This window comes from Macrobrachium nipponense, chromosome 32 (genome assembly GCF_015104395.2).
Source record: "Macrobrachium nipponense isolate FS-2020 chromosome 32, ASM1510439v2, whole genome shotgun sequence".
Classification (NCBI taxonomy): Eukaryota; Metazoa; Arthropoda; class Malacostraca; order Decapoda; family Palaemonidae; genus Macrobrachium; species Macrobrachium nipponense.
The window spans coordinates 42747240-42769070 of NC_061094.1; the positions used below are offsets into that span (position 1 = coordinate 42747240).

The 21831-nt window shown below is 42.4% G+C and overlaps 1 protein-coding gene across 29 annotated transcripts in view; it reads right to left on the minus strand.

Moving 5' to 3' along the window:
- LOC135207482 (protein abrupt-like) overlaps positions 1-21831 on the minus strand; it is a 322624-nt gene that overhangs the window by 235415 nt on the left and 65378 nt on the right. For 2 of the 29 annotated variants that reach the window (XM_064239258.1, XM_064239255.1), the window contains exon 6: positions 3941-5222. The exons of 18 other annotated variants lie outside the window; for them this stretch is intronic. In XM_064239258.1, the coding sequence (XP_064095328.1) occupies positions 4534-5222 (689 nt within the window). In that variant the 3' untranslated portion in view covers positions 3941-4533. 9 more of the 29 variants (XM_064239270.1, XM_064239265.1, XM_064239267.1 and 6 more) reach the window with 9 other exon arrangements.

Consider the following 21831-nt stretch of genomic DNA (forward strand, 5'->3'; position numbering starts at 1 on the left):
ACTACGAGCCGCGGCCCATGAAACTCTCAGCCGGCCGTGGTGTGGCCTGTGTTGTTGCGTTGCCAGACACAACATTATGGATAACTTTAACCTAAATAAAATAAAATCTATTGAGGCTAGAGGGCTGCAATTTGGAATGTTTGATGGTTGGAGGGTGGAAGATCAACATATCAATTTGCAGCCCTCTAGCTTCAGAAGTTTTTGAGATCTGAGGGGAGACAGAAAAAGTGCGGACAGAAGATAGTGCGGACGAACAGACAAAGCCGGCACAATAGTTTTCCTTTCCAGAAAACTAAAAACACGAACGAACGAACGTAAGTACGAACGTTCGCCTGCGTGCATACACGCAAAAAGTAGAAATGTGCATTCCACAAAGGGGGAGCAAAAAAAAATCTAAATAATTAATAAAATACATGCAGAGCAATCAACTCAAGGCGCCATTCATAAGAGCTCTTGAATGGAATAATAACAATGTGACGGCGGAATAAACAAAAGCTGTAATGCGAAAAGCAAGCGATTCCGTGTAAAGCAAAACATCAGCAAAATTGGCAATCCTCCCAAAACAAAGGAACAAATAAGAGAGAGAGAGAGAGAGAGAGAGAGAGAGAGAGAGAGAGAGAGAGAGAGAGAGAGAGAGAGAATCTTCAGCACGCCTGAGCAACGTTCATCTGAATGCCTAATCCCACCACAGGCCCAAGGCGTCGTAATGTATATTTTTTCCCATGCGGACGAATATTTCAATGAACGCCATCTACCATGAGAGGTGAGGAAATACATAAACGATTTATCATCATTAAGGTCACGACGCCTTTCGATGATAATGTACATGTTTCTTAGAATAAAGTTTCATTTTAAAACATGTCGATTTATCAACAATTCCATTCTGATGCAGGACATGTTCTGAGAGTAAAGAAAGTTTCATTTTAAAACAGTCAATATATTAATTTCCGTTCTGATAAAGTACAAGTTATCAGAGAATAGTTTCATTTTAAAACGTGTCGATTTATCAACAATTCCATTCTGATGCAGGACATGTTCTGAGAATAAATAAAGTTTCATTTTAAAACAGTCAATATATTAATTCCATTCTGATACAGTACAAGTTCTCAGAATGAATAATGTTTCATTTTAAAACGTGTCAATATAATATCAACAATTCAAATCTGATACAGGACATGTTCTGAGAATATATAAAGTTTCATTTTAAAACGTGACAGCTCTTATAATACCGTGTGGCAGAAAACGTGAAAGCTGAGAATGAATGTAATCGAGTAGCTATATACTATAGGAACTTTCCACAACCTTCCAACGTATCCATAGCTTATGACAAACACACACACACGCACGCACAGATACACACACACATGCGCGCAAACAATCGCGAGCACTGCAAGGAACAGTTTGTCAAAATTCAGTATATTACCCAAAATGAAGGACAGCATTCGTAGCGCTTGGCGCTTTGACGGCCCGAAACAAATTGGCTAATAAAAATATCAGCGCCAAAATAAAGAGTTGACATCTATTCCAGAGCCCTGAGATGGCACTGCTCTACGGAGAACCCTATATACGAACCATTGCAGGTAACTCGAGAAAAGTTTGCAATTGACGAAATTAACTTTTGACACTCATAGGAGCCTCGTCAAACTCGGGGGAGTTTGCAAAAAACGAAATCAATCATTCAAGACACTCATAGCAGACTTGTCCGATTCGGGAAGCGTTTGCAACTGAAGAAATCAACGCAAGACGCTCATAGCAGACTCGTCAGCGTGTCAACGTCTGCTGCCGAATTTCCTAAGGTCGTCAGTGAGGTGGAGTCAACGCAAGCACCAACAGTGTGGGAGAGGGAGGGTGGCGGTGGTGGAGGTGGTTGATGCATCCCCACCGCAGACGTCGAGTGAAGCTGCTGCGAGAGAAGAAGCGAGGAGACCGAAGTAGGATTAGGCCCTGCAGAGCTGGAGGAGCTGCACGAGGAAGGATTAGAGGCGTTCAGAGAGAGGAGGTGTTGTCGCACTTGTTGTTGGTGCTGAAGTTGGTGGGGACGTTGTTGTGGTTGATGAAAGTGTTGGTGTTGATGATGATGTTGTTGTTGTTGCTGATGATGATGGTGATGATGTTTCGTGTTGGAGTACCTGTGGTACTGGCTTATGTGACTAAAGAGCGTGTGCTTATTCTTATAGACTTTGTGGCAGTATTTGCACTCGTATCCGGGAGAGGCGACGGGGGCGTGCACGCAAGCCACGTGTTGCTTGAGGCTCCGCCGCCCGCCCAGCACCTTGTTGCACTGGCCACATCGCACCCACTCTGCAAAGGAAAAGAGAAACACCGCCCCTGTCAGTCCAACACGGACACGCACACACACACACACACACACACCCTCCCCAAACTGTCCTCAGCCCGCCCGACCCTTCTCCCTTCCAGATAATAAAATTCCAGATAATAAAAGAGATGGAAATCAGAAAAAAATGTCACTCCTACTGTGTCGGTCATGCCAATGACAGGATTATAAATAAGGCAGAGGGATGAGGAGATAGGATCAATTGTGATGAAGCTTTTCACGCTGAGATACTCCTGGTGTTGAGATACTCCTGGTGTAAAAATATTAAATGATATATATATATATATATATATATATATATATATATATATATATATATATATATATTTATTTATGAATTATTCAGTCATATTTGAACAGAAAATTTGTACAAAAATAAACTGTATTGTACTATATGTGAAAGGTCGTAGAATGGGAAAGACATCTTAAAAATTATTAGAAAAGTAAGTTTAAATACAGATATATTTATAACTTTGTCATATATATATATATATATATACAATATATATATATATATATATATATATATATATATATATATATATATATATATATAATACTCACACACACACACACATGATCACTTCATCCCGAAGCAGAAAAAAAAAAAAAAAAAAAAAAAAAATGAGCGGTCGTGTCCACATTCACTGTAAATGAACACAGTGCAAAAACTCTCCCAACATAAGCTACTACCTGTACCTACTGAAAGATCATCAGCAGAACATCAAACACGACTATGGAATGTGCACCATTCACTTACTCCTTAAAAGCACTTTCACGCTTTCTGTAATTACTCTCTTTCTTTTCAAATCTTTCTTTCCCATTTTTTTTTTCAAGCGTTTCTCTCTCGCCCCCTATTCTTCTTGCCAACCAGTCGCCGTCCATTCTTTCCGCATGGCCACAACAACTTAAAATATGGACAATCATCCTTTAACCTACGCTAACTGTTTACCACTTGTAAGCACCTCCACTCTGAACGTTCCTGGAAATGCTTCCCGTGCCACAGATACCTGGCAGACAATTCAGGTCCACAGATTCGACCTCTTTCAACCATTCGCATTCACCCACCATAATTCGCCTCCATAAAACAGAACGAGTCTCTTTTTCAAATTCAGTACATACCAAGTTGCTTTCCTTGCTTTACTCATTCTGTGATTCGCTTCTTCTGTCACGTTACCGACACCAATTATTTATATTTAAATAATAAACCAATGACTTCCTTATTCATATTCCCTGCTCCATCTTCCTTGTTTCCTCCTCCCCTTATACCGTTACACTTGCCCACACCTGCCTTCACAGCTTGAACTTGGTTGTCTCACATTCCTTGCAGATGTTATCATTGACATCTTATAGCTATTTTTCCTTCCAGCAACAAACGCTCACAGAAAGACAAAGAAATTCACACAGACATATGTCTATATATATGTTATATATAGCGTGTCTGTACATGCATGCAGATCTGCTTGTCATTGACCACCCTTTACTTTAAATATAATAATTTCGCTTTCAAGGAAATTTCAAAGCAATGGCAAAAAGGCTGTAGTGCTGCTTCGGTGCAGTTTAGGCAAAATAAATAAATAAATAATAATAATAATAGATATCGTGCGATTTTCTCTTTTTTTTATTTTACCAAACCATAACACAAAGATAGATAGAGAAACAGGAGGGGATAGACAATTTTGAGTGATTGCAGGATTTTGAAAACATGTTACATATGTCTGAATTTTTTTTCTTTTCTTTTTTTAGGAAAGAGTAAAAATAATGATTAAAAGCAACGATGATGATGGAAAAGGTTAAGCCACACAATTCAATAATCAAGCGAGTTCTTCAGTGTAAATCTTAACCTCTGAACCTGAAGCATTTTTCTGATAATCCTTCGGTTTTCTTCAACAGAAATATATACTTCGTAATTCATTAAAAAAAAAAAAAAAAACTCAATAAAAAGCTGATAAACAGATAAAAAGTTATAAGGGCTTGGATTTATATCCTGTACAGTATGCTTTTGAATCTATCTTGTTTTCCTGATAAGGACTGCGTTGAGCAACCAAGAACCTCATCCAAGAAGGTCAAATACAAATCAGTTTTGCGACCCAAACTATTATTTACAGAACCTCTTACGCAGAGTGAAAAAGCCCACTCGACCGACGGCCTCTATACATAACTCTTTCATTTGTGTCATTTTTATTTGTATCGTTTGATCACTGTTTCTGATCACTCATTGTGAACGGGTGATGATTGAAATAGGCCAAGGTCGAGGGGGATTTGTTTCCCAGTCTCGTCTCGGCGGAGGAAGACTGCGAAGGGGCGCTCGAGTTTCTGAAGTCCTTCTGGTGCCTGTGATAGATGCTCATGTGGTTCTGCAAGGTGTTGCGCGTCTTGTACCGCCGGTGGCAAAGTGTGCACTGGTGGCTGTGGGAGGAGGGCGTGTGCACGTCTTCGATGTGTCTCCGAACTTTGTACTTGTCTCTCAGGCACTTCCCGCAGTGAGGGCAAACGCAAGTCTCGTCGCCGACATATGCGAAGCCTCCTCCCCCTCCTCCTCCTCCTCCCCCTCCCACAACGACCCCAACGCCGTGGGCGTTAGTCAGACTCCCCGTATCTACGCCCCCTCCTCCTCCGCTACAAACTCCCGAAGGGAGAGCGGGGCGCGGCAAAGACGTGACACCGCTAGGCGACGGATGAAATTGCGGGTGAGCGAGAGCGGCGGCGGACGTTTTGCAATGGGTCGCGGGGGTTGATGTGGATGATGATGATGATGATGTGTGAAGTGTGATGTGGTCACCGTTTTCTCCTGGTGGAAGCGAATGCAGGCCAACGCCGACGGTGGCCACTCCCCCTCCTCCTCCAACGGCAGTGCCACGCGACCACGACGACCTCCCAAGGCCGCCTGCAAGGAGGAGCACCGTCAGAATCTCACACGCCACACAAACTCCTCTCTCTCTCTCTCTCTGAGTCCTTAACAATTATTCCTTATCATTATTTTAAAATTACCAGGACACCATTAGCATAATGAGAAGTGTTGCGCCGCTGGCTGTGATGCGTCCATGGAAGGTTGGCTCTTCTTTAATCACTTTTTTGTTCTGGTGAGGGTGATTCGCTCTTGTTGTTACTGTTAGGTTATTCATTTTCACTGTAATAAAAATATTAATTCTCCCTGTATTATAAACACAGAGGATAATTGCGCTTTAACGCTGAAAGTGTGGTAATCATTCACCACACTCACAACGCTTCCATCACAGGAAATATTTAATACACACAGAGAGAGAGAGAGAGAGAGAGAGAGAGAGAGAGAGAGAGAGAGAGAGAGAGAGAGAGAGAGAGTGCGGGGGTTAGTTAAATCTGGGTTTGCTTGTCCTTAGATTTCAACCGAATCCGCCTGGATTCTTCAACAAAACTAAAATAACGCTGGTTTATTTGCCAACTTGCTGTCAACTTGCGTGTGTGTGTGACGAGAGAGAGAGAGAGATAGAGAGAGAAGTAGAGAGAGATAGAGAGAGAGAGAGAGAGAGAGTTAAGTTAAAGTTGAACCGATCCGTTGTAATACTGAATAACAATATATATCCTAGAACTGTTGTGCTTATTTTCAATTTCCAATTCTTTAGTACATAAATACGTCATCTGGTTGGGAATCTTTGCAATATTTCAAACAGCACTGTACAACATTCGATACCACTGAACATTAATATCCCATATAATGGATGCAGTTCATCTTGCATCATATGAGTAACATGAAACATTTTCTTTTATTTTTTATAATATATATATAATATAATATATATATAATATTAAATATATATATATATAATATTATATATACACGTGTATGTGATATATATTACATACATATATTAAACAATTGTAAATGTATGTGAATAAAAAATTATATTATATATAATATTGATATTAATAATATATAGTAATAGTTGTGTGGTGGTGTGTTGTTGTGTGTGTGTGTGTATGTTTGTGTAGGTATTTATATATAAAGTTATATATTTCGTGATCAGTTATTCATATATATATATATATATATATATATATATATATATATATATACATATATTTCCTGTCTATATATAATTATATATCACTAATATTACTATATATATTATATATGTACATTCTATCTATCATATATTAATATATATATATAGATATATACGAGAAGAGAGAGACAGGAAGAGCGAGAGGAGGGAGAGGGAGAGAAGAGAGGAGAGAGAGAGAGAGAGATGGCCTTTCCCTACCCTATAAGTTATCATTTTCATAATCCCAACAAAACGACTGAAGGTGAGTACCAAGCGTCTTTCCTTTTCCAATCGTTCCCCTAACCCTTCGGTCAACTCCCAAAGAGGTGGTCGACATTTCCACAAACAGCTGAAATAACCTTGACTCTTCATCCTCAAGATAAATAAAATAATTGGTTTAATTCTTGTAGGCTATGCATCTAATATATTATATATATATATATAATATATATAATATATCTATATATATTTATATATATATATATATATATTATATATATATATATAAATTTTTTTGAGTTATACTGGTGATTCTTTACATTATTTTTGTTCTTCATATGTTTCTGCCTCTACACAATGTTCGGCGACCCCTAAGGATAGCCCGTGACAGCAACACAAGGATGTCCACATTTCCACATTAATCAGTATTATAAGAGCTGTGGTAGAAGCATGTACTGTTATCAATGCGAATGAACACATTCCTAAGGGTCATGGAAGTACAGACAAAAATAAGTTGAAAAATATAAAAGTGACATCACACGCAAACTTTACATTTCTTTTTGAGTTATAAGTGGTAGGTGGATAAAAACCTATACTTGGAGATTACAATGGAAATTACAATGGTTAGGTTCTTATTACCCAATTCACTTTTTTTAAATTTTTAAAATTAGAATGCTTATATTCTGATAACCCAATTCACCGTTTTTTTTCTCTCGGGCATTCACCACACTCAGAGCTACGCTACACGGACCCCCCCTCCCCCTCCCCCTCTCACCACCACAAACACACAAAATAAGGTCAAGCGAGTGAAGGGGAGATTCACAAAGAACCATTTTCGTGTCTGAAATTTTTATTATCACAAACTAGATACATGTACAATACAAACATAAATTGCTTCTACGTCTGACTTAATACTAAAATCAAGAGATCAATATGTCTACCTCAGCAAGTCTAATGAACTACAAATGACGGTCCTACAAAACTAAATCTATTTCCTTTCAGAGACAGAGGGGAGGAAGCCATGTCGACTTCGAAAATCAAAAATAAAATGCATCTCTAACTTAAATAAAAACTCTCAGTACAAAAGGTCTCTCGTATTTTTTTCTCATTAAATTAAAATAAATGACATAAAAGTTTTATGGCACCAGTTAATCATAATCGTATACAATGACATAATGTAAAATTGCAGAGGCGTGTGTAGCCTTTATCACATGTTTCTAAGCCACCACGTTGTGGCACTGGAGGAGATTTTTGCGGAAAGAGGGACAAGGAGAACACTTTTTTTTTTGGGGGGGTGGGGGTAGAGTAAAGTAGAATAGGGTAGAGAGAGGGGGAGGGGGAGAATGGTCTCGAGGAGCACGATTAATCAACACCATTGCATCTCAACAAACAGTCCTTTATTGAACCCCATTTTTCCACCTTTGCTAACACTTACGAGCGAGAGTCTAATCAGTTTCTTTCTTTTTTTTTCCGTCCCACTGACACCCCCAAAAAAGCTTTCCTTTTTTTTTGTAAGCTGTTCAAAGGTTCATAATACTATTCAATAAACGTGTTGTAGGAGTGACACGATCACAGGTTTTGCGAGGACGAGAATGTGGGAGCCAATGAGGCCGATGTTGCTGAGGACACTGCGGTGTCGTGGGACGCGGACGCGTTCCTTGAGGACCCGACCGACAAATGATGAGGAAGCGCCAGCGAAGGAGGAGGTAGAGAGGGGCCGCCCGGGGCGGAGGAGGAGGAAGAGGACTCGTGCCCCAAGTGCCCCGACCTGTTCAGAGAGCCCGGTGCCAATGCCAAAGGCTGCGACGAGGACGACGACGACGAGGAAGATGACGATGAAGAGGATGAGGGCGAAGGAACCGTGACATTGTTGAGGAGATTGTGCAAGAGTGGTTGGTGGGCGGGGGCTGTGGCTGCTCCACCACCCAGGTCATGGGAATGACTTCTCAAGGAGGTATTGGTATTGGCACCGCATACTGCAGCAGCAGCAGCAGCAACGGCAGCAGCCGCAGCGACGGAGGCAGCACTGGATCCCTGGAGGTGGCGGTGCTGCTGTTGCTGTTCGAGAACATTGTGACGGGATCCACTGAAGCCTTGGCTACTACTACTACTACCACCACCCGACTGCACCAAATTGGAAGAGGAGGAGGAGGAGGAGGAGGAGGAGGGTAAGGCGCACCACCCTCTTGAACGAAAGACGACCGAGATTTTGTAACCGACTGGTGACGATGAACGTCATTGACCGATGCCCCAACACTAGAATACCCAACACCCATTGCCTGTAAGGCTGCACTGAACGTGGAGGTGCAGCCGGGGTCTGCCCGGGCATAGGGCCGAGTGTGAAACCGATTCTCGCCATGAGCCTGAATCATGTGTCTTTTGGCTGAATACTTATTGAAGAAGCGACGCTTACATAGAGGGCACTCAACGGGCGTGTACAGAATGCTGGGCTTCCCTGCAACAGGAAAAGAAAAATACTGCCGTTACAATCTCATCTTTGACCCAAGGCCGCCATGCTTCCATAAGTCACTAGCAGGGGTGGGCGGCTGTCATTGATATTGGGGGGCTGGGTGGGTGTAGTAGGTTAGTTGGCACCAAAAATGATAAAAGAAAACAACTTCTCCGGCTTAACTATACATTTTGAATGATGGCACTTTATTCATAGAGAAGAACATGCGCTAACCAGAAGAAGGTAAGATCACAATCCTTTACACAGATGCAATTTTCTTTCTAATACTTAAGTCATTCATTCCGCGACAGTTCCGTTCCATCTTTCTGCTGCTCCTCGTTAGTTGTAGTTGTCTGAAAAGCTGTGGAGCTTTTCAGCAACATTCTGGTGACTCTCTGACGGAGGGAGCGGAAGAGCAGGAACCGGATGGGGGGGAGGTAAAGGGACTAAAGACATGGCTCCGTTACTCAGGCCCAACGATCGCGAACCGCTGATATGTGTGGAGGAAGTCGCTCGGGCGGCGGCGGCGGCAGCCGCCGCGGCCAAGAGATTGGAGAGGGGCTGGGGCACTGGGGAGGGCACAGGGCTTTGGGGAAATGGCAGTGCTTCGACTTCTGGGCCCAAGGTTTCCTGGCGGTGGCGTCGATGGTAACGACTACTGTGGTTTTGCAGACTGTTGGGAGTTCGGTAGTGTCTGTGACAGATCTTGCACTCGTAAGATGTCAGATGAACTGTGTGCATGTCTTCGAGGTGTTTGCGTAGACTTGTGCCCTTCAACAGTTTGTGGCAATGGGGACACTCTAAGCGACCCTGGCTGTTCTCTGCAAGAGAGAAGGAAATGGTCAAGTGGCGGGGGGGTTTGGAGGTGCAGGAGGAGGAGGAGAGCTCTCTCTCTCTCTATCATCATCATCATCATCATGATCATCATGGTCTGTCTACAGGGCATGCCACTACTACGGCTCTGGCTACAAGAGGCTGCAAGGCGTTGAAACTACCACTCCTACTTGTACACTCACCCTCAGCTTTTTCCTTCTCTTTTGTGGTATACATAGATATGATTTTGTAGACTATTTGGAGTGCGGTATTCTTTGTGGCAGACGTAGCAGCGGTATGAGGTCAGGTGGACAGTGTGTCTGTCATTTATGTGTCTGCGCAGGCCATGACTGGTGCTCAACACTTTGCCACACACAGGACACTCGAATCTGGCGCCCCGTCCTCCCGACACGGGCGCCGCCCCTAGCCCGTCCCCAAACAGCCGGTACACTTCTGCAACAAACAACACATCCTATCAGTACGCATTACTTCCTCCTTTCTCGCGTGCCGCCCTCTCTTTCTCTCCCTCTCTCTCTCTCACTCGCTCACTCGCTTGCTCGCTCATTTTCGACCTAGAACCCCTTTTTAATCCAAAGGACAGCCACTTCCACCCTTCCAAGCATTCCCAACCTCTCGTTCTCTTTCCTCTTCCAGACACGTACACCCACGCAAACCCACCACACAACACACACACACACACACACACACACATATATATATATATACTTGTAATACTTCATCAGGCGGTGGAAGCATTTTTTGGTTTTTTAGTGTTTTGTCTTTCCGAGGTACTATTTACATACTACTTCAAGGTACTTTTGTTCCTCTGCTTCTTAGAGCTGAGTGGGAGGCGGGGGATGAGGGTGGTTCACGACGTGACCGCCGGGGCCGTTGCTGCCCTTGTGGTAGAGGCTCATGTGATTGCTGAGGGAGTTCTGGTTGCGGTAGGACTTGTGGCAAATGGTGCACACCACCTGGGTGTTGGTGGTGTGCTGATCCCGTATGTGCGTCTTGAGGCCTGAGTGTGAGCGCAGCAGCTTGTGACAGTAAGGGCAAGCGACAGTCCCCTGACTAGGCGGTGGGGACAGGCCCATGTGCCCCGCGAGGGCCGCGGCTGCTGCTGCAGCAGCAGCTGCCGCCGCGGCCTGCCCTCCGCTGACTAAGAAGGAGGAAGGGGGAGAGGCCGCGGATGGGGCCGAAATGGGGCATGACGAAGACGACGACGACGACGTGGTCATGATGGAGTTGGAAGCCCTCATTGTGAGGGCAGCGTTAGGAAGCGGACCCCTCATCAGGGCTGGTGCTCCCGGCGTGGTGCCACAGTGGTTCCCCCTACTGCTCAGAATGCTGAGGCCACTGCTGCTCATGATGCTGCAACTGCTGCTGCTGCTGCTGCTGCTGCTGCTGGACATGGCTGGGGGTTCCTCAGGGGAGTATCCGGGGGTAAAGGCGGGAGTCAAGCCGCCCACCGACACCCCACCTGCAACACGAGACGCCCACGGTTACCCTCCAGCCATAAACTCTCTTCAGTCGACGACATCAACTGGCCTCTTTTAAAGTCAACCTCCATCATTCTCTTTTTTTTTAATACTTAAGCAAATCTCTGTGGAGGGCTACTGCTCCACCATGCATGAATGACACCAGCTAGATCTAAAAAGTGCACCATCTGATGGCACTACGTCTACTGCAGTAGTACTGCTCTCTCACACAACGCAACGTCAACCGCACACTGAACAAGTCACCAACAAGAACACCACACAAACACTTCTTCCTGAACACCGTCAATTCATCCACACAAAATATTTTTACAAAAACATTTTCCTCTAGTAGTGTAATCATCTAAAGAGCAAATATTTCAGTAAGACAAGTATGCATATGAAGCAGTCATCGATGCGTAATGTCAAAAATGAAATATTTCCCCCCCTGTATGTCCACGACTTTGTCGCTTCATACAAGATCCTTCAATTTTTTTCTCTCTCTAGAGTAAGGATGATGGGGCCGGAAGAACTATCCACTAGTTCGAAATTAACTCGACAAATTTCGAAAGATGTTACCGACACAATATCAAGCGCAGGCAATTCGGTTCTATCTTGAAAGAAGACCTTTAATAACTCATGAAGACACGGAAAATTTTTTGTTCTTGACAGAAAAAAATCAGAGGGGAAAGTAAGATTTAATCTCTGGTAAACGAAAAATGTCACTCTCAGTGATGGAAAATATTCTGATATAATGGGCAGGCTCTCACCACGAATTTATCTTAAGGCGCTCAAATAAAATAAGACAGATACCATGATCCTCTTCGCTAATGAGAATCTGTCGTTCTTATCCTCAATTTATCTCACCAAACATAAGGTAACCACCCCACGCACATTAACCCCCCCCCCCGCCCCCCCCCCCCCCCCCCCCCAAACCCCCCCCCCCCCCAAAAAAAAAAAAAAATAGAAACAAATTTTAAAAAAATAAAAAAAATCCAAAAAATATGAAAATGTTCTCGGTTACCTTAAAAAACACATGACAGTCAATGTCGTCTCAAAAATTAATATTAACACGTAAGACGAACCACTTTCCTTTTCTCTTTTTTTTTTCATCATATATAATGGCAGACAAAGTCCTTTTAATTTTGGAATGATCTTACAATAGTTACAGCATTAAGACCCACTTCACCTCACATGTAATCCTGTCCTTAGTTTCCAGTGTGCTTCAGTAAATAAAAAAACATTCAAGAGAACATTTAAAACCAAACATTTTTTGTACAAAACGAAAAAAAAGTTGTGGAATAAAGTAACGAGAGAGAGAGAGAGAGAGAGAGAGAGAGAGAGATCAAAGTTTTCAATGCATAACTACTTTACGCACCTTCTTTTTATTTCTTCTTAATTCTCAACATGTAACTTTTGATTATTGACCTGCACAATGAGTTACGTATGGGTACATGGATATCTTTAAAAATTAATCTTTTCAGAGAGCTTTCGGTAACCAGTTCGATTTCCCTTATGGGACTGAAAGGGGGAAATCAAAAGCTGTGTATAGAGATTTGCTTGTAAACCTAATATGTAGCCATTGATAACTTTGGATTTGTTTCTATGTTTCAAGATTCATGCTACCAAGAGTATTTTTTCATTACTAACATTTTTATGACTGCCTCCGTCATGACAGGCTCGGAATGCAGTCTAATTAACAATCTTTATTAAAAAAAAAAAAATTTACTACTAAAAAAAATGCACAATGGGTTTCCAATTTCTTTGGCACAACATAAGTATATACGCAAGTTTCTTTCCCAGCCACTTTCCCCACTGAAGCTTTTCTACGTTTTAAGTTATTATTCTACGGCTAATATCAGTAAAATTTCCTGATACTCAAGCATTTTATGACCATGTTTTCGTTTTTTAAGTGGTTAAAAAATAAGTTTGCAGCTTAGCTAGTATATATATATAATATATATATATATATATATATATATATCTATATATATATATATATATATATATATATATATATATATATATATATATATATATAATATATATATATATATATGTATATTTAAAGTTCGTAGTCCCAGTGCAAATTTTTACCTATGATAATGGTTATTCTCTTGCAACATATGCTAATCAATTTTACTCATGTATATTCGCGACACATACGCGCGCGCACACACGCACAGGAATCTCACGCTTTCTGGACAGTTGTATAACTTCCGTTTTAACGTCTCTTCCCCTCAAATGCACTACTTTCCAGAAAAACCCTTTCCAACCAAACTACGTATCCCCAATCTATTCTTATAACAAACCTAAAAATAATAAATAAAAATAAAAATCCGCAGTAAACACTCCAACACTGTCGACAAGAGGTAAGCAAAATTATCTGTGCATCCTGATATATTCTTTAGCCACCAAACATTGTGCAAAGATCCAGCCGCCTTCGTACTTTCTTTTGTTCTGTGAATCTCCTCTTTCTATTCTTAGGCAGGTTGTCATCTGTGAATCTCCTCTTCCTCCTCTTAAGGAAGGTTGTCATCTGTGAATCTCCTTCCTACTCTTAAAGTAGGTTGTCATCTGTGAATTACCTCTTCCTCCTCTTAGGGATGTCGTCATCTATGATTCTCCTCTTCCTCCTCTTAGGAAGGTTGTCATCTGTGAATCTCCTCTTCCTATTCTTAAGCATGTTTGTTTGTTTATTCTTATGCAGGTTGTCATACACTCATCCTTAAAATAACCCGCAAAATGCAGTTGCCATTTCTAATCTCCCATCAATTATTTTCACGGCTTCCGTATCCATACTACCGTACACACACACACAGAGAGAGAGAGAGAGAGAGAGAGAGAGAGAGAGAGAGAGAGAGAGGACACATCGCGCCCTAAGAAGGGCCGAGCTAATGTCGCAAGGTACTGGAGAGCAATGCCCTTGGGAATAATTATAAAAAGAAAAGATTAAAAGAAGACCTTTCAACGGAGTTCAATCGCAGCCCTATTTGGAAATTACAACTGGGGAATAATTCTTTTTTTTTTTTCTTTCAGCTCTGCGAATTCTAGAGAGAGAGAGAGAGAGAGAGAGAGAGAGAGAGAGAGAGAGAGAGAGAGAGAGAGAGGCTTGCATTCCATTCAAGGTCAAGACGCTGATAAATCTAAGACTGGATACGGCAGAGCCATATCGTTGATTACAGACATTAGAGACCTTAAATGTTGTGTGTGTGTGTGTGTGTGTGTGTTAAACACTGAGCTGATTTGAAGTCAAAAGGATCAATACCACCCGAAAATATAGGTAATTACCTCACATGACAGGTGCATAAGTGGAGAGAGAGAGAGAGAGAGAGAGAGAGAGAGAGAGAGAGAGAGAGAGAGAGAGAGAGAGAGAGAGAGAGAATCTCCTGTAAATGGGAGGCAGCATATGTCTCTGCCGTCAAGTATGATCCAAGATTAACAAACTGAAAAGTTTATGGTTTCGTGTATCAGGTCAACATTATAATTTTCGTAGTTAATAGCTTTACACACTTGCTTCATTCGGGGCCACTTGCGTTCATGCGACAGTCAACTGGTCTCAACTGATCTACAATTCGCGGAAAACACGAAGCAAGCGACGCGCGCGCGCGCACGCACACACACACACACACACACACACACACACACACATATATATTATATATATATATATATATATATATATATATATAATATATATATATATATATTTATATAGATATATAGATGTATATATATATATAATAAATATAAATATATATAAATATATTATATATATATATATATATATATATATATATATATATATATATATATATATATATATAAACACACACACACCCAAACTTATGCAATCTTTTAGTATTCAACCATTAGAGCAAATGTCAAGCAAAAAACCTCCACTGTTTAAAAGACAGCATCTTAATTTTTTATGTGACTTTCTCAACAGCAAGAACCGTAAAATTACATAAACTAAAATACTTTAGCTTTTTTAAACCCTATTAACACCTGATGTTCTTGTTCACCTCTGTTATATTCTAAATGAAGTACTGCCAGTTGTTTTGTTTTTTCTTTTCTTTTCTTTTACATTGTGCCGTTCTTTAGTTTCTCTCTTACAACTTGACACGCAAACATTACCCTTAATACCTGTATATGTCCCCTTGTTCTATAATTGTGCATCAGTCTCCTGTTTAAATTCGTCCTACCTTCAATTCACCATACCATTCTTGAAAGTGTATATTTCTTCCTATTTACTCTCCTTCAATTCACCATACCATTCTTGAAATTGTATATTTCTTCACATTTCCTATTTCCAAACACATTAACCGGTGTCTTCAGCCTTAGCCTGGATCTCAACCTTTTCTCCTTATTTGGTTACACTTAATGTAAACCCACAAAAGAATTTCCATAAGCTTATTTTTCTATCGAAGGTCTACGAAAAATGCAGTGAGCTACATGCAGACTGTCTCCCTCTCTCTCAATATGCATAACAACACTTTTCCTTTTGTTGATGCCTACATGCATCTACTGCTTTTTTAAATGGTCGCCATTTGAATTTCATTACTTCAAGTAAATCAATCAGGCAATTTTTTTCCTCCACCGGTTTTTAATATAATTCTCAAGCCGTTTTCTCTTCAAATATACGACTTTAATTTAACTTGCAAGAAAATAAATTTGTCTAATTTCCCTTTATCTTTTTCTGTTGCTCCCATGTTTCTGAATGAAATTCTCAAGTCGCTATCTCTTCAAAGATAAGACATTCATTGAACTTGTTTGACTTTAAACTGATCACCTTTTCCAACAGAACAAACTGTAAAATGACAAGAACGAGATTCCTTAAATCCCTCGGCTATTTCTTTCTTCTTTTCTTTAGAATAATCATGAAAAAAAAACAGAGTGGCCATTCCTCGATAATAATAAAGAAGTTCTCTCATCGCTTAAAACATGACACTTAACTAACAGAACCGGTAAGTTTGTTTGTTTGTTTGTATGGTTTTATACGTTGCGTAGAACCAGTGGTTATTCAGCAACGGGACCAATGGCTTTACGTGACTTCCGAACCGCGTAGAAAGTGAATTTGTATCACCAGAAATACACATCTCTCACTCCTCAATGGAATGCCCGAGAACCGAACTCGGGGCCACGGAGGTGGCACGCCAACACCATACCGACCACGCCACTGAAGGACAGAGCAGTGAAAGTATCCTCAAATATAAGCCAATTAAGAAGGGGAAATGCTGCCTGCACATATTTTGTTATGTCCAAGATCTGGCCATAAGTTCTTTAACTATCTCTCCAATAGACACACGCTTAGGTATAATGATATTGGAATGAAATGGAAAATAGAGTTTAGGCCAAAAGGCCAAGGGCTGGGACCTATGAGGTCATCCAGCTCTATGAATTCAAGATATATGCTGATACTCATGTGGCAATTTTCTAAAATTGTATTTAATTAAAAAATGAGACAATTAGGGAAATAACTGCTGCATGCCCGATACTTTTCTTAAGTGAGATGGAGACAGATCATGTCCCTACATTTCCTTTATCACTTATGCATAGAATCCCGGTCACAGCCTAAAGGAGGCACATTCTAAAACAACATATTTAGAAAAGGTGGCCAAGATCAATATTATGCTTAGAACAGCACAATGAGTCACAATTATTATTGTAAGAATAATGTTCTCTGGCAAAATGAAGCATATTTTTAACTGGGAATTTCTTTGGATCCCAAAAATTCAGACCTTGGATTCTACTACAGCAAGATACTTAGCAATGGTAGCCAAGATTAATACTCTACTTATTACAGCATAATGAGTCACATGAGTCAAGTTCTCGGGCAAACGGCACATCCAGACAGGATAGAGAAAAACGAGTACAAAATCAATCGTTTCCTTTATTGAGACAGCCCATAGGACTACCATTTGATTAGTTTCCGTCGAGGTGTAAAAGCGACAACACAAAACATTAATTTGCAACGCCCTTTCTTTCTCCAGAAAGGCATATAAATTCACCTTGCATTACTTGCAGAGAAACTGCAACTCACCAGGCATAAATACTTGTAATAATTTCTCACTCCAATTCCTGGCAATGCAAACTATTCAGTTTCTGATGTCATACTAACTGGAGTAGAGTTCATATTTTGTGTTCATACTATACACAACTTTTATCGAAACAATTCCACCATCAGGAAGAGAACAGAACCTCCATGTGACAGCGTTATTTCACAGCACCCATCCCATATATAGTACTATAGTATAGATTCACATCAGCCGTACATTTGATGTCTAGGCCAGTCCCTTACGACGCACCTGATCAACTGTTGATAAGCCAACCACAGGGCTGGAAACTCTCGGTCTCTTTCGAGAGTTCACATAGGCAGGATGTATGTTCCATCTCTCCTGAGAATTTCCAGCCCTATGATTGGCTTATGAACAGCCAATGAGGAGCGTCGTAGGGGACTGGCCTAGACATCAAATGCAACGGCTGTGAATCTACTGTAGCAAGTGTATTTATATGTAATTATCTCAACCTTTTTGTGAGATGAAGTGTAATGAAAAGAAAAGCTCAACATCATCAACTTCAGGAACTAATCTGAGAAATACTAAATTTCATTTTATGGACAGGATTTATTTGTTCATGTTACATTCACGGTCATATAAGGGCTTAAAACAGGCTGGAGATGACTATGATATTCCGAAATGACAAAAAAATAAAAAGACAGAAGTATACTCATATCAAGTGTGTGTGTGTGTGTGTGTGTGTGTGTGTGTGTGTGTTGTGTGGTGTTGTGTGTTTGTGTTTGTGTGGTGTGTGTGTAGAGAGATAAGAGGAAGAGAGAGAGAGAGAGAGAGAGAGAGAGAGAGAGAGAGAGAGAGAGAGAGAGAGAATGTATATGAATAACGAACACTGGACAGGAAGCTTTTAAGAATTTAAAATCAGTAAAATGCAAGTTTTTGTGAGCTCAAATCTTCCGATACATTTCAGTTACCTGTCATGAATTCGCCCTTCGTCAACGAGAGAGAGAGAGAGAGAGAAATATGTTTAACTCGGCTGTTCAGGAAAGTGCATTGATGTGAGTGCTGTCGAAGCTGACGAAGGTGACCCCGAAGACGGAACCACGTTGGCATAGGCCTGCGAGGTCAACCTGGCCATCTGATGATGTTGGTGATGATGGTGGTGGTGGGCAGGCAAGGCCTGGTGGGCACTGGCGTTCCTCGTGGCAAGGAGAGAGGTGGGCATCGACGACGAAGGGAAAGCCAGCGAGGAAGAGGAGGAGGAGGAGGAGGACCGGCTGCAGGGCGAGAGATGATTGCTACCGCTGCCAAGTGGCCTGGCACTAGCACCAACACCACCACCTCCTCCTCCTCCTCCCCCTCCCACTCCTCCCAGAGCCGGAGTCGAGAGGGCGGCTGCGTGGGCGGCGGCGGCAGGCACTTTGGGCGAGCAGTCGGAGGAGCAGGAGGAGGATGAGTTGGAGGAGGAAGAGGCCGCCTGCCCCCGGTGGTAGACACTGCGGTGGTTCCTTAGGCTGTTGTTGGAGCCATAGTACTTGTGGCAGAACTCGCACTGCCAGGGCGTGGTGACCTCCGCCCGGCCGCCCACAATACTTGCTCCTCCTCCACCACCAACACCAACACCTCCACCTCCTCCAACAACAACCCCGCCTCCCGCCCGCCCATAATCGCGATGCCCAGCACCATAGTCGCCACCCCTGTACCGCGCCACCACACCGGCCCCTGCAAGTGACCAGACACAACAACCTCAGTGACTGACTCCCAAACACAACCTTCATCATCATCATCATCATCATCGAAAGAACCCCACAACAACAACAACAACAACAACCCATATCAAATCACAACCACCATATCATGGCTACATTATTAACATGCATCATATCCCTACGCAATAGATTGAGATACATAGATATCAGTGATAAAACCTTTGATTGATCACTGCATTTTTTCTTCATCTCCTATTTTTCATTGCTCAATGAGTTCAGTGAATGTAAAAGGGGAATGGAGGGGCGGGAGGGGAGGAGAAATAAAACATAATGCATAGTTTGGAATACATAGACAAAATAGTTGATAAATTTATTGAGGTAGGACTAGAGCTACACTAGCATCAATACAAAGCATCTTTAACTACATGTTGTTGTTGTTATTATTATCATCAATAGTATCATCATTATTATATCGTACATCAAAGGAAGCAGAGCTCTCGCTAAAGCCGACTAGCAATTCACTAATGCGTCAGAGAAGAACGCATGCATTGGTGTTACTCAAGAGTCTTATTCAGTTAAGGTACAAACTAAAATACAAATGCTGTCTGGAAATATTTCAATATAAAAATCTCGCATTCAAATACTATAGTTAAAATGTGTATGAATCCTATACATACATACATACATACATACAGACTTATCTAATATAATCGCAAGTTTCTTTTTCATATATATATATATATGTATCAATTATGTATATATAAAGAATGCAAACGAAGAGTCCATTTACTCTCTCACCCGGCTGCATCCGACAGATACAACCCTTTATGGTATTAGGAATATTATTATTTTATGCTTTGGGCAAAGAAGCATTACTTCATTAATAAATCATGGCACTTGTGAGCCCTCTGACCTTCACATACGAGGTGGTGACACAGAAGACAAGTGAAATACACTGGAGAGAGAGAGAGAGAGAGAGAGAGAGAGAGAGAGAGAGAGAGAGAGAGAGCATGAAGATGTACCAGCAGCAGTGGCAGCGGCGGCGGCGGCAGCAGCAACATTTGTCAAAAAGGTTTTAAATATTTAAGTTTTATAATGAATTTTTTTTTCTTTTGCTCCAGGGATCAACTCATAGAGGAGAGAACGCAGAGGATGTGATGACGAGTCCGCCAAACACTGACAACTATGCAAATCCCCACGGACATCTTTCATGGGCCCTTCCTCCCACAGCAACCCCGCCACCCTCAACCTTAGCAGCTCCCACTCCCCCCTCCTCCTCCTCCTCCTCAACCAATACCACCACCACCCACCACCAGCACACACCTATCAGGTGTTCTCGTGGCTGTCCCGCTCCAAGATTCGTTGGAAGCCACGAGCATTCCACGATTGCTCTCGGTGGTACACGCTCTTATGCTTCTTGAGGGAATTCCAAGTGGAGTACTTCTTCAGACAGAAGGGACACTGAAGGGCTTGGGTGTTGTGGTGGGCGTGTGGGCGCTGTGTACGGGAGTGGAGGCGGAGGTGGGTGGGGAGCTCCATGTGTGGCACCACAGCCCGACACAGCGGACACGCCACTCCTCCAGAGCCCGCCTCTCCTGCAAACAGAAAACAGCTACGTCAGCCCACCTCTGTGTGTGTGTGTGTGTGTGTGTTCGTGCTCTTATGTCTGCAACCGGCAGAGAGAGACAGACAGACAGACAGGCAAACAGACAAGACATGAGCGTCGGAAACATTGTGAGTGTCTCTCTCTCTCCCAATCGTCGTCATCATCAGTATCATCACAACCTCCACCTTTTTGTTATTATTATTTTTTTTTTTTTAGTTACTGTCCTGACACACAAAAGTTTCCTCGTTTTCACGAACTTGTTAAAAAGTTTTAATTCCACATCTTACTCCTCGAAAACAAACTTGTATGATGACTTGTATACTTGTATGACTTGTATCACTGTTTGGCGCCGACGCCGTACGCCAGGGGTGAAATGATAAAAGAAGGGGAAAAGGGGCGTCCAGGCCTTTAGCTTTTATACCACTTCCTCCTCCTCCTCCTTCCCATCCGCCACTAGTGTGGGTGGGGTAACTGGCCCTCAATACATAAAACGACCAAGAGACAAAAAGAGAGAGAGACAGAGGCCTATCAATCACAAGACACCCCGGGGCTGTCGGTACCACTTACAGTATTCGTCTTTCACATCTGGTGGTGCCCCAGGTGAGAAAGGATCGTGGCGTTGGCAGAGAGCTTCAGCGAGGGCGAGGTGGGCGAAGTGGGTGCCATAAGAGCCAGCGACCCTATCTGCTGCTGTGCCTGGTGTTGCTGGAGTTGCTGCTGCATCTGCTGTGGGAGGTGCATCAAATGCTGGGGGACCTGTTGCTGCTGGCTGCTGCTGCTGCTGCTGAAGTTGTTGCTGCTGTTGCTGTTGCTGTTGTTGTTGCTGCTGTTGCTGGGGGAGCTGAGGCTGAGGCTGGCGATGCTTGATGCTCATGTGGACTCTGTAAGAGTTCTGCGAGGCATACACCTTGTTGCACAGCGAGCAGGTGAAGTAGCGCCGTGCTTCCGTGTGCACGTCCCTCATGTGCACCTGGAGCGCGTACTTGGAGGAGAGCGACTTGCCGCACACGTCACACTGTCGCCGCCCATACCAGCCACCTGCAATAGAGTCGGGAGGGGGCCGTGAGCGACGGGTGTGCCGTGCAGCAGCCTCCTGCTTCTACCGCCGGAGCCTACAGTAACACACGCACCACCACCATCATCATCATCATCACAAACACCACCACTAATCACTGCTCCATAAATGTCA